Raw genomic sequence first — 12,843 nt, forward strand, 5'->3', positions numbered from 1 at the left:
AGCCGAGGACGTCTTGCCATGAGAGTCAAACAATACGGGGAGCAGAATAGCGCCAACGAACCGCTGTGCTGTGTGGGTGCCGCGGATGATCAAACACAGACACAAAGTAAATAGAATTTCGTTCCTAGAATGAAATTTTCACTGTACAGCGGAGTGTGCGCTGATATTAAACTTCCTGGCAGATTAAAACTGTGTGCCGGACCGAGACTCGAACTCGGGACCTTCGCCTTTCGCGGGTAAGTGCTCTACCAACTGAGCTACCCAAGCACGACTCACGCCCAGTTGGAAGGTAGGCGACGAGGTACTGGCAGAAGTAAAGCTGTGAGGACGGGGCGTGAGTCGTGCTTGGATAGTTCAGTTGGTAGAGCACTTGCGCGTGAAAGACAAAGGTCTCGAGTTCGAGTCTCAGTCCGGCACACAGTTTTAATCTGCCAGGAAGTTTTAAGAATTTCGTTATTTACTACACACTCTGGTGTTGCAAGGGGGCGGCAGTACAGTTTCCGTTACTGCCACCCATAAGGCAGGTGAGATGAGTGTGGTACGTTTACACAATGCAGAGGCCACGACACGCGTGGATGTTTTGTGGCGGTGGTATCGGCGTCGGCGTGTTGCGGTCGCGGCAACAGGCTTCTTTGTGATTTGCGGCCGTGCTACGGCTTCCCGCGCCGCTTTGTGTGTCGGCCGGGCGGCCGCGCCGCAGTGCGCCTAATCTGTGTGCGGGAGGCGGGAGTGGAGCGCCAGGACACAGCCAGCACCTGCCTCTGGGGGCGGCGCGGCTCCAGGCGGGCGCCGTGTCCTCCCGTGGCATGAGCGCCAGCGCGTGGAGCGTCGAGGAGAGCGCCCGTCTCATCCCGGGGAGCGTCTCCGACTGCGTCATTATCCTCGAGGACACCACTCACAACACATGGTATGGTACGTACCACAGCACACCGGGGGGAGGAAGGAGGGCTGGTAACAGAACATCTCTAATTTTAGTTCCACTGTTCTTGCCGCCACTGTGTTTGCTTTAGATACACTGAGGAGACGAAAGTCATGGGATATCCCCTACTATCGTGTCGGACATATTTATTCCGGGCATCCTCCAGTAGCTCCACGTGGTACGGACTCAACAAGTCGTTAGAAGTTATGACGGATCTTTCACGTTGGGATAAATTTATTTTACTTTTTGTTAGATGTTTTCGTTAAACAGCTGAATAAATTGTAATTAGGAATAATTCAATTACGCAGAGTAGAAAAGTTAAAGTCAAAGAGATGTTCATCTCTAATTTTAGTTCCGCTGTTCTTGCCGCCACTGTGTTTGCAGCCACAGTGAAGAGACGAAAGTCACGCTATACCTCCTACTATCGTGTCGGACATATTTATTCCCGGCATCCTCCAGTAGCTCCACGTGGTACGCACTCAACAAGTCGTTGGAAGTTGTAACGGATCTTTTACGTTGGGGTAAATTTATTTTATTTTTGTTAGATGTTTTCGTTAAATAGCTGAATAAATTGTAATTAGGAATAATTCAACTAAGCAGAGTAGAGACAATAAAGTCAAAGAGATGTTCATCTCTAATTTTAGTTCCGCTGTTCTTGCCGCCACTGTGTTTGCCGCCACAGTGAAGAGACGAAAGTCACGCTATACCTCCTACTATCGTGTCGGACATATTTATTCCGGGCATCCTCCAGTAGCTCCACGTGGTACGGACTCAACAAGTCGTTAGAAGTTATGACGGATCTTTTACGTTGGGATAAATTTATTTTACTTTTTGTTAGATGTTTTCGTTAAATAGCTGAATAAATTGTAATTAGGAATAATTCAATTACGCAGAGTAGAAAAGATAAAGTCAATGAGATGTTCATCTCTAATTTTAGTTCCGCTGTTCTTGCCGCCACTGTGTTTGCAGCCACAGTGAAGAGACGAAAGTCACGCTATACCTCCTACTATCGTGTCGGACATATTTATTCCCGGCATCCTCCAGTAGCTCCACGTGGTACGCACTCAACAAGTCGTTGGAAGTTGTAACGGATCTTTTACGTTGGGGTAAATTTATTTTATTTTTTGTTAGATGTTTTCGTTAAATAGCTGAATAAATTGTAATTAGGAATAATTCAACTAAGCAGAGTAGAGACGATAAAGTCAAAGAGATGTTCATCTCTAATTTTAGTTCCACTGTTCTTGCCGCCACTGTGTTTGGCGCCACAGTGAAGAGACGAAAGTTACGGGATACCTCCTACTATCGTTTCAGACATATTTATTCCGGGCATCCTCCAGTAGCTCCACGTGGTACGGACTCAACAAGTCGTTGTAAGTTATAACGAATCTTTTACGTTGGGATAAATTTATTTTATTTTTTGTTATATGTTTTCGTTAAGTAGCTGAATAAATTGTAATTAGGAATAATTCAATTAAGCAGAGTAGAGACGATAAAGTCAAAGAGATGTTCATTGCGCCGACATTGTCGTAATGTAACGTCATTGCGTTGTTCGGTTGTTGAAACAAGTCGTTTGTGTTCCGTTCTGTTGTCCGTTCGTGCGCGTATCTGAAAGGAATTAATTCGTTGACTAGAATAAACTTTCACATAATAGTTACGATTCGATATTCCGACAAAAGGAGTTAACGTCAATGTTAATTTGAATTGTGGGCGACAGGATTATTTTTGACAGATACGTGAAAACGGACATAACGAAAGTTGTTCGCATATCATCCTTGAACGTGAGTTTTTATTTAATTAAAACACTGTAAACGAGTTAGGGTCGGAAGTCATTCCGCATTCCCCTTATTTAAGTCATCTTTCGCCCTCAGATTTTTTTCCTTTTCAACTCTCTATCGAACCACGTTCAAGGAACTTATAACACTACTGTATGCTACTGTTATACCATAACCTTAAAGTAGGAGGCAGGTCGTGAAAAAAAAACTATATAGTTAAAACAATTATGGTATAAAGCAACAGGGGAATTTTGTTATGTTGACCGCGTTGTACCTATAATGAAAGTTAAAATTTCGTAAATATTTAGACAGTAACAAATAATACTTTACCCAGCTACACCGTTTAAAGAATAAGGAAAACGGTCGCCAGCCTAATTAGGCAAGAGAAAGATTAACGTTCTTGTTTAAGAAAGTAGGTATGAATAACTTTAACGGACAAACACAACCTATATTTTGCCACACACAAGTGCAATGAACTCTGACACCTTCATATGTTCACGGTTAAGATTGGAAGCTGACAGAGCAGGAGAGCAGGACAAACTATTTGCATAAATATAACAGATGACGAAAGACACTACTACTTTCAAGGCTTATTCAAACCGAATAAGTTTTATAACATTACTCTTAATATTCACTGTAGAATCATAAATTGGATATAGGTTCAGTATTACTTTTCACACATTTTCCTAGCTGACATAAAATTGTAAATGTAGTTCACTGCAAAATTATGAACTTGTCGCAGGTTAAATATCTCTCAACAAAATACTATTCTATTTAGAATGAAAGTTAAATGGAATTCACGAACAGGTTACTTCTAACTGTCTTTTGAATAAAGAAATTATTGTTTTCATAAATAGTGGTAAAGGATAACCTGTGGATCTTATTACACTATTCATAGGCACTTTCAATACCCAAAAGAAACAAGTGCTTAGCAAGCATCCAACTTTTCACAACTGCAATTCACGACTTTTACTGCAGTGGGACATAATTTTGACAAGTTTACAAGAAACTGACTCACCTTTTAAAATTTACCACAGGCAGCATTATGATCATTAACTAAGTAAAACGTTATAAGCACCAGTTTTAAGAATTTTAATTTTTAAAGAAACAGCACATTGTCTTTATTACCACAGTCTTCTACTTTCAAGCAAATGATTAAATAGGTGACTTTGAAACTTCACAAAACTACATTTACTGCCTCCCACAATTTCACTAAATCCACAGTAAATCTGAATATTCCCTTCTTGCCAAAGATCAACCAACATTAGGTAATTAACTATTTGACTTTGAGGCTTTCATTTTTTCCACAAACTAGGACACTCGGTAATCATAGTTCAAATGGAAAGGAACCTGAGAGGTGTTGTGATAGGGAAAAAATCAAGGTAGGTACATGAATTCAGTTATAAGTTACCTTATATTTGTGGACACTAAAACATCCAATGAGCTGATCCTTCACTGTACATTACTATAGTATTCCGTGACAGTGATTGCGCAATGTGGTGGCAATTGCATGTTGGTAGGTGGATTTGCAGGCAGAATGCTGGACTCTGTCCCTTCTTTGTGGCGATGATAGATACAAATTCCAGAATAGTTCCAGCTATTTATTCATACATCCGGAAACATCTCGGAAACAGCACAATATGCATCTTTTACATGGGTAGTCCACAGTTTGGTAGCTCGTCCCCGACTCACTCTTGGTTCCACATTTTCTACCTAGTCCAACCACAATTTGCGCGCGCTACACAGTTCCGTTCCGGAGGGGAACCACTACACCTTTTTCATACAAACTAATTAAGATTCCTAAGTGAAGGTCAGCAGTTTATATAATAGTAACTAAACATATTAAACAAAACACATCATTTGCACATATAGGTAGTTCTAAACAAAATTATTTAAACAAATTCCAAATATATACAGTAAGTTTTGTCTCCCTCCAATGGGGACAAAGGATTTAAATGAGAGATACACTACACTGCATAGAATCAAACCATGACATCAAAGTTTTTACAAAGAAAGGAGTATACAATTTTGTGTTATCGATTCAATCAAACAACATTTACAGAAGCTCAACGATGCAACATTAAATAAAACAAAAGCAAAATAAATCAGTAGAGTATTAGAGATATGGTGTTCCGGCGGAGGAGGATTCGAACCTCCGCCGGGACCACTGTTTTAAGTTTTCATGTCGTCTGCTATGGCACTGTTGTTGTCAGCGGTATCCTTTTGCTCATTTTTGTGTTAAATATTACATCGGTCTAGTACTGCCTTCTATTCTCGATTCGTGTCTTGCTAAACTTATATGTTAGTGTAACTGTACAAGTGAGGGATTTGTTCAGGATGACAAGATTTCCCTCATCCGTCCCCCATTTTAATTAATATTACGTTTAGCTTCCATTTTGTTCATTACGTATGTCTTTAAGTGATGTAAGCAAATCTGATGTTTCTTGAGCTATGAAAGGAATCCTCTTTCGGTTTTTCTGACTTTTGGGCCCAGGTGATTGCTTAGGTAACTGTTCGACTGTGTTCAATTTTATAGTGCTTGTTGCACTAGGGCTACGAGAAACATTCAACATCTCTGAAGTAACTTTGTATGTATTTTATGGTTGTTTCAATATATGTGCAGAAGCGTTTTTTAAGAAAGGTATAGACACCTAAGTTATAACATATTTTTGTGTTTGGCGAGATCAAAGATTGTTTAATTTATTGGTCAACGTGACCAAATGTAAATTCCTATCAAATTGGGTCGTCGTTGATGTTAGTAATATCGCTGTTGCCACCAAGTGTAATATGGCGATACTATAGTTATTAATGAATGATAACATGGAGATATGTCGAGTAAAATCCCTAGCAAGTTCCACTCCCAACGCTCGCGCTCGTACCGTATGAAACTTCACAAATACTGCATTAGCAAAACTAAACTCTCATTTTCAGTACTTTCAACTGTGCACGAAAGGGAAGGCAGCGCGTTTGGCACTTGTGACTTGACCCCTATTCACATTTGATAATGTCGATAAAACAAATATGGATATCACTTTATTCCGCTTCACTATCATCGGAAAATTGTTGCTATTACTATTTCTCTATGATTGTCAAACAGTACTATGCACTTCGCACTTCAATCCTGTTTGAGATGGAGTAAAGGAATTAGAACTTCACCATCCAGTGTGCGTTGTAGTTGTAGTCTGCTTACCTCCCACACTGATCATCAAACGACGGCGAGTTGCAGTTCCTTATTCTTTTGTCTTTCATCTCCAGCTTAAATGAAATGCAGTTACACCAGTTAACTGATTATTTTATCAAATAATTAGAATTTAAACTTAAACACCTCATCCTTCTAACGACAGATTGAAAACAGGCTGTGGAATAAGTCACAGAGTCTCTAAATGACCAAACTCATGTAGCTCGAATTGATATACAAGGGACTTCTTCCTCTTCTGCCTATACATTAATGGATGTTGGCGATCAAACGACGCAGCTTTATTTTATGGGCCGCAATATGAAGTGATTTATCTGCGCTTCTTGTACATTGTTTTATGTTATCTGACGAAGATATTCTTCTTCGACCTTTTCTTCCTTTACGCTTGATATGCCATTGTGTTATGATCTGTAGAAATACAATTGTATTTGACATTCCACAAGAAATATCCTAGGTATGTGATTTTCCTTCTTTCAAAGCTGTCAACATTTCTCGCTATTTGTGTATTCGTCGCCATTCATTGATGTTAGTTATTCTTAGATCCCATGGTATTTGAAGCATTCTGCGGTGTCTCCACATATCAAAGGCCTCGTTTTTCTTCGCTGTTGGCCATCCTTGACAACTGTATAGAAGTACAGACTATATCTTACAAATCGAACTAGATTTTTGTCTGTACTTGAGGGGATCCCCTTGAGTTCTGTTGAAGTATTAGGAGCGTTGGCTATATGACCTTTTAGATTCATGTCTGACCTCTGGTTTTCACAGAATCACGTTCCTAGGGCTTAAACTTGTCTTCAAAAAAATTCAAATGGCTCTGAGCACTATGGGACTTAACATCTATGGTCATCAGTCCCCTAGAATTTAGAACTACTTAAACCTAACTAACATAAGGACATCACACAACACCCTGTCATCACGAGGCAAAAACTTGTCTTCCCTTTGTATTAAGGAGTCTCCGAATCGTAGACTTACGTCTGTAAAATAGTCGAAGTGTAGTGTGACAATCATAAAATACGTCTTCTTGGTGTTGATATTCAGACCGAAACTACTGCTACAACTCCTGCTATGTTGACAAGTTGTTCAAGATCATTTAAATTATCAACTATCAATACCGTATCGTTAGTACAGTGAATGTTGTAGATTAAAACTCTATTCACCTTTATGCCTTTTTCTATACTCCCAACTGTTTCCTGAGAGGTATTCTAAGAAAGGCTACCAAATTTACTAACACAAATTCTTCTTCTTTCGCTACTGCCTTTGTCCTGCATCGAGGGCAGGGCCAGCGGGGTTAAGTGCAGATTTGGAATGGGTAATTTTAAGTGGTGCCTGGATTCCCTTCCTGCTGCCATCCCATACCCCCCCAGGATGGAATTAGTCTACACCAGCTGTCTGTGTCTAATGTAAACCTTGAAATACTGGAAACGTTTTTCAAACGTCTGCGAGTCGTGTAACTGATGTGAGACGTGAGGACAAGCCCAGTATTCACTTAGTGGGATGTGGAAAACCGCCTAAAAACCACATCCACGCTGGCAAGTACACCGGCCCTCGTCGTTAACCCGCCAGGCGGATTCGATCCTGGGCCGGTGTTCGCACCCGAGTCCAGGAAGTAGCGCATTAGCGCTCTCGGCTAACCTGGCGGGTTCATGAATACAAATCTCCTTATAAAAAATGCCCTTACATATAGTTCTGCTACTTAATGTTATTTTTACCTCAATGAGAATACTTCTGTCTTCTGGTTAGAATATTACATTGCCTACTGCCTTCAATACATATGTTCTTCCACTGCACTTCATAATGTAATTATTACCCTTTTTAAAGTACCCGTTCATCAGGTAACTTCGTAAACACTTACTAATTCAATGGCAGTAGGATTGCCAGGGTTTATAAATAATTTTCTCAAATCTGTTAGATGTTACTCCGAATTCCTAAACAGAATTATCAGTTCCCACTGAACAGTCGTCCGCAACCGGAAAAATGAACGCTGATGCTAACTTAAAATTCATTTATTACACTCAGGTGTTGGCCGATGGTCTTCAGTTTGTCTGTGGGGAAACTCTTCTTGCTGCTGACTAGAAAATTTCCTGCCTCTTGTGTGCGTTTATAGTCCAGAGTTGACGCCAGGATTTTGGTCGGGGGTGGGGTCTGAGCTTAAAGAAATTTTGTATCACCATGCCGTCTCCAAAGTCTCTTGGTATTTTCTTAATGTATTATAATACAAACAGCAATAAAATTTACGACATAGTTAAGAGTGACGGCTAGGTTGCAAAGTATCTCTCTTTCTCTCTCTTTTTTAAGAGATAGATGTAGGTCATGGGGAGGTGACACGCAGTCTCATACCTTCCCCCACCCCCACCCCCTCGCCCTGCCCCCTCGGTTTGTCTCAGAGCTGTGCCATTCTGTACAGTCAGGCGAACAATACATGTCCTCCTATACGCTTGTCAGATTGAGTTGTCTGGATCCTGCATGGAAGTCATGGGATCCGAACTACCTAACAAATGTAAATAGAAGCGTATCAGCGCAACAATCACAGCATCGGTTTAGCACGATGCTGCAGCTGTAGAATTCCTCCAGGCGATTTTCACCAAGAAACAACATTCAAACGTAGTTTCTGAATGAGAAATAAGCTACGTTATATTTCCTTATAGACAGAACACAGATGATAATTCCCCTACTTACTCTGCGTAGATTCGGTGAAATTCTAATTATTTGCCTAACCGAGCGTGTGATACACATATCGGTAGTTTGGAGATGTTACATGCCACCTTCATGGTCTCGTAATTTCTTTATGACTAATTGTGTAAAATAAACATTAGTAGCTCGTTCTGACTGAGACGACAACTACACACAGACTGAACCTTATCATCCTCAACTATTACTTCTTGATGACTGTTCTCAAACATCCAGTGTCCCTCTGTTTTATAAAATCAATCATAAGCGTTTATATATATATATATATATATATATATATATATATATATATATATATATATATATAAAGGGTGAGTCACCTAACGTTACCGCTGGATATATTTCGTAAACCACCTCAAATACTGACGAATCGATTCCACAGACCGAACGTCAGGAGAGGGGCTAGTGTAATTGGTTAATACAAACCATAAAAAAATGCACGGAAGTATGTTTTTTAAAGCAAACCTACGTTTTTTAAAATGGAATCCAGTTAGTTTTGTTAGCACATATGAACATATAAACAAATACGTAATCAGTGCCGTTTGTTGCGTTGTAAAATGTTAATTACATCCGGAGATATTGTAACCTAAAGTTGACGCTTGAGTACCACTCCTCCGCTGTTCGATCGTGAGTATCGGAGAGCAACGAATTACGTAGGGATCCAAAGGGAACGGTGATGGACCTTAGGTACAGAAGAGACTGGAATAGCACATTACGTCCACATGCTAACACCTTTTTGTTGGTCTTTTTCACTGACGCACATGTACATTACCATGAGGGGTGAGGTAAACGTAAATACGTAATTTCCGTTTTCAATTACGGAGTGGAATAGAGTGTGTCCCGACATGTCAGGCCAATAGATGTTCAATGTGGTGGCCATCATTTGCTGCACACAATTGCAATCTCTGGCGTAATGAATGTCGTACACGCCGCAGTACGTCTGGTGTAATATCGCCGCAGGCTGCCACAATACGTTGTTTCATATCCTCTGGGGTTGAAGGCACATCACGGTACACATTCTCCTTTAACGTACCCCACAGAAAGAAGTCCAGAGGTGTAAGATCAGGAGAACGGGCTGGCCAATTTATGTGTCCTCCACGTCCTATGAAACGCCCGTCGAACGTGTACCTCACCCCTCATGGTAATGTACATGTGCGTCAGTGAAAAAGACCAATAAAAAGGTGTTTGCATGTGGACGTAATGTGCTGTTCCAGTCTCTTCTGTACCTAAGGTCAATCACCGTTCCCTTTGGATCCCTACGTAATTCGGTGCTCTCCGATACACACGATCGAACAGCGGAGGAGTGGTACTCAAGCGTCAACTTTAGGTTACAATATCTCCGGATGTAATTAACATTTTACAATGCAACAAACGGCACTGATTACGTATTTGTTTATATTTTCAGATATGCTAACAAAACTAACGGGGTTTGTGTTAAAAAACATACTTCCGTGCATTTTTTTATGGTTTGTATTAACCAATTACACTAGCCCCTCTCCTCACGTTCGGTCTGTGGAATCGATTCGTCATTATTTGATGTGGTTTACGAAATATATCCAGCGGTAATGGTAGGTGACTCATCCTGTATATATATTGATGTTACCTGAAGTATCTTAACAAACACCCGCTGAGACGTACAATCTGAGAAACTGACGTCAGTACTAAACCTAACCAACGACCATACACCACTAGGGTACCTAACGGTAGAAGTGGCGCTATCCACACAGGGACAGACATTCCACATTTTGACCTGCCATTCAGTGCTATACAGAAATGCCAGCAAGTATCCGAAATTAAGAAGGGCATACCGGATATCTGTGACTTAATTCCGTGAACGACAAAGAAAATAGTAAAATTTTAAAACAGCGATTGATTGTGTGAAAATTTCACGAAGATCTTGCAAGTCGCCAGGCAGATTTTCCTCGTCTCAAATGGCTCGCATTCAGTGGGGTCACAGATTTGCATTGGGCTGAACAGTGGCAGCTGTTCTGCTTTTGACATAGGTCCGTGTATATCTTCTTTTTGTGGACAAAATGTCCCAGCAGCCGGCCGGAGTGGCCGGGCGGTTCTAGGTGCTTCAGTGTGGAACCGCGTGACTGCTACGGTCACAGGTTCGAATCCTGCCTCGGGCATGGGTGTGTGTGATGTCCTTAGGTTAGTTAGGTCTAAGTAGTTCCAAGTTCTAGGGGACTGATGACCTCAGAAGTGAAGTCCCATAGTGCTCAGAGCCATTTTGTCCCAGCATACTATCAGGGTTCTTCTTTATTAGTATGTCCTGGAATGTAGGTCAGATTCACCATGGAGGCGGAACAAATGGGATTCTGACCTCGTCATGTAAGCTGTTAAGGTGGCACAAGGAATATTGTATGTTTTCTTCACCCTTCACGATTGTTTTCCATGCGCACGGTTTCAACAGCTGTTTACTCGAATTGTTCCACATACAGGTTAGCGACGCTTGCCGCTAGATAGGATCCCATGGCCAACTTTCCACCACACTAGAAGCACCTGTCGAACTGTCGAAAATGTTTCATTGTGTCATCTCGGAAATGTCTTTGTAGTTGTACCGCGGAATCTTCTAGCGGTAAATACGGATAGTACAGGTATACAAGGAAGAGAAGAAGGATTTTACACCATCTGTGACAAGGAAGACCAGCTCACTTCTCAAAAACTGAGGACTGGACAAGGACAAGGTGAGAATGCTGATTTACAGCATCCCAAAAATACACACAGAGGGAGTGCCACTTTGTCCGATAGTAGCACTAGAAATTCGCGAACGTATAGCAGATTTAAACACCTGGCACATCTACTAAAACCTATCTTGAGTCACTGTTCACAAAAATTAAGAGCTCGACAGAGTTTGTAAAGGTGCTGAAGATTTGAATCTGAACAAGGGTGATCACCTATTCAGCTTCGACGTGACACCTTTCACCATAGTCTACAGTAGCAGAGCACAACATCAACGAGATACATATTTGTTTTCGAACAGGCAAAGGTACTAACAGTGCCAACAGATTTTGGGATTCGGACACCAAAGAGGCAGTGGAATTACGAGTATATGACGAATTTGTCAAATGAGACAGACGTTTCTAGCTGAGCGCTACGTGAGATGTGACGTTAACAAAAGTACCTCAGGAACGCTCTGATGTGAAAGTGGCGTGGACAGCTGGCGGAAGGCACCAGGACTTGAAGCCCGGACCCTCTTGCTTCCTGCCGGGTGTCCCTCCACCATCATGTCATCTAGAGAAACGTGACTCGACCACCAGTTGGACTTTCAGGAGATGAGTCTGGTCTCCAGCGGCTGTAAAGGAACAAACAGGACGTGAACGTGACACTGCGCTTGAGCATGAGTGGAGAATATCGTGAAAACCATGCTACAACATGGGACCACGCCTCGGCTGATAACCCGAGAAGATTTCATCAACGTATCACAATGAACAGACTTGGGTGGAACTATAGAATAGTATAATTAGGAGTTTTCGATTTAACTTGGGCTCACCAGGATGCAATATTTTCCTAGTTAGAGCCAATTTATTTGAAATGTGAAATTTTCAATCAAGTACCCATCAATTAGGACTTCAATTCAATTTGTGGCTCATAGTTGGGAATATGGTACGTGCATGAAATACATCAGCACATTTTGCTGCTGATGTAGGACGAAATCTCACGAACCAATATGGACGAAGAAGTGGATCACCTGAACTCAATTCTCTGAATGTTTCTGTCTGGAATCATCTCAAAGGTGAAGTGTGCACCATTCCCTGTTATACAGTTATACAGTTGAAGGACTGCAGCACTGACCTCTACATTCTTGTCAAACTTTTAGACATGATCTGGGGCGTGTTCGAAAGAATTCGTAATTCCTTTTCGAGACAAGTGCAACATTGCATCTCGATACGAGAACAACACCTATAACAAATACAAATGTACAGAAAATTACATCTGCCTTGTTAAGGTAAGCCATAATTGAAACTTGAGACCAGTCAAATGAGGAGTTAATCGAAAAGTTTACGTTAAAGTGCAGTTGTACTAACTCCGATAATATTTCATAGTGACGTCACTGATGGCTTGTTACTGTATATTCAGCAATACCTCATAAACGGCTCGTTTACTGGTTTTTGCTTGTATTACCGTGTACAATCCCTTGGTCTTCCGTAGCTACCAACTGTGATATAACATTTATATACACAAAATGAGATGGTACGGGATAAGAAGATATAGGTTAGATAACGGCCTTTTGAGTGAGGCTCAAATGTTTCCCACACTGATGA

At 41.1% G+C, this 12,843-nt stretch overlaps 1 protein-coding gene across 1 annotated transcript in view; it reads left to right on the top strand.

The window, feature by feature from the left end:
* Positions 1 to 12,843, top strand: part of LOC126456648 (cyclic nucleotide-gated cation channel) — a 1,140,961-nt gene that overhangs the window by 6,858 nt on the left and 1,121,260 nt on the right. The window contains exons 2-3 of the mRNA XM_050092391.1: positions 558 to 782; positions 834 to 907. Of these exons, the coding sequence (XP_049948348.1) occupies positions 558 to 782; positions 834 to 907 (299 nt within the window). The remainder of the gene's footprint in view (positions 1 to 557; positions 783 to 833; positions 908 to 12,843) is intronic.

This window comes from Schistocerca serialis, chromosome 2 (assembly GCF_023864345.2).
Source record: "Schistocerca serialis cubense isolate TAMUIC-IGC-003099 chromosome 2, iqSchSeri2.2, whole genome shotgun sequence".
Lineage (NCBI taxonomy): Eukaryota > Metazoa > Arthropoda > Insecta > Orthoptera > Acrididae > Schistocerca > Schistocerca serialis.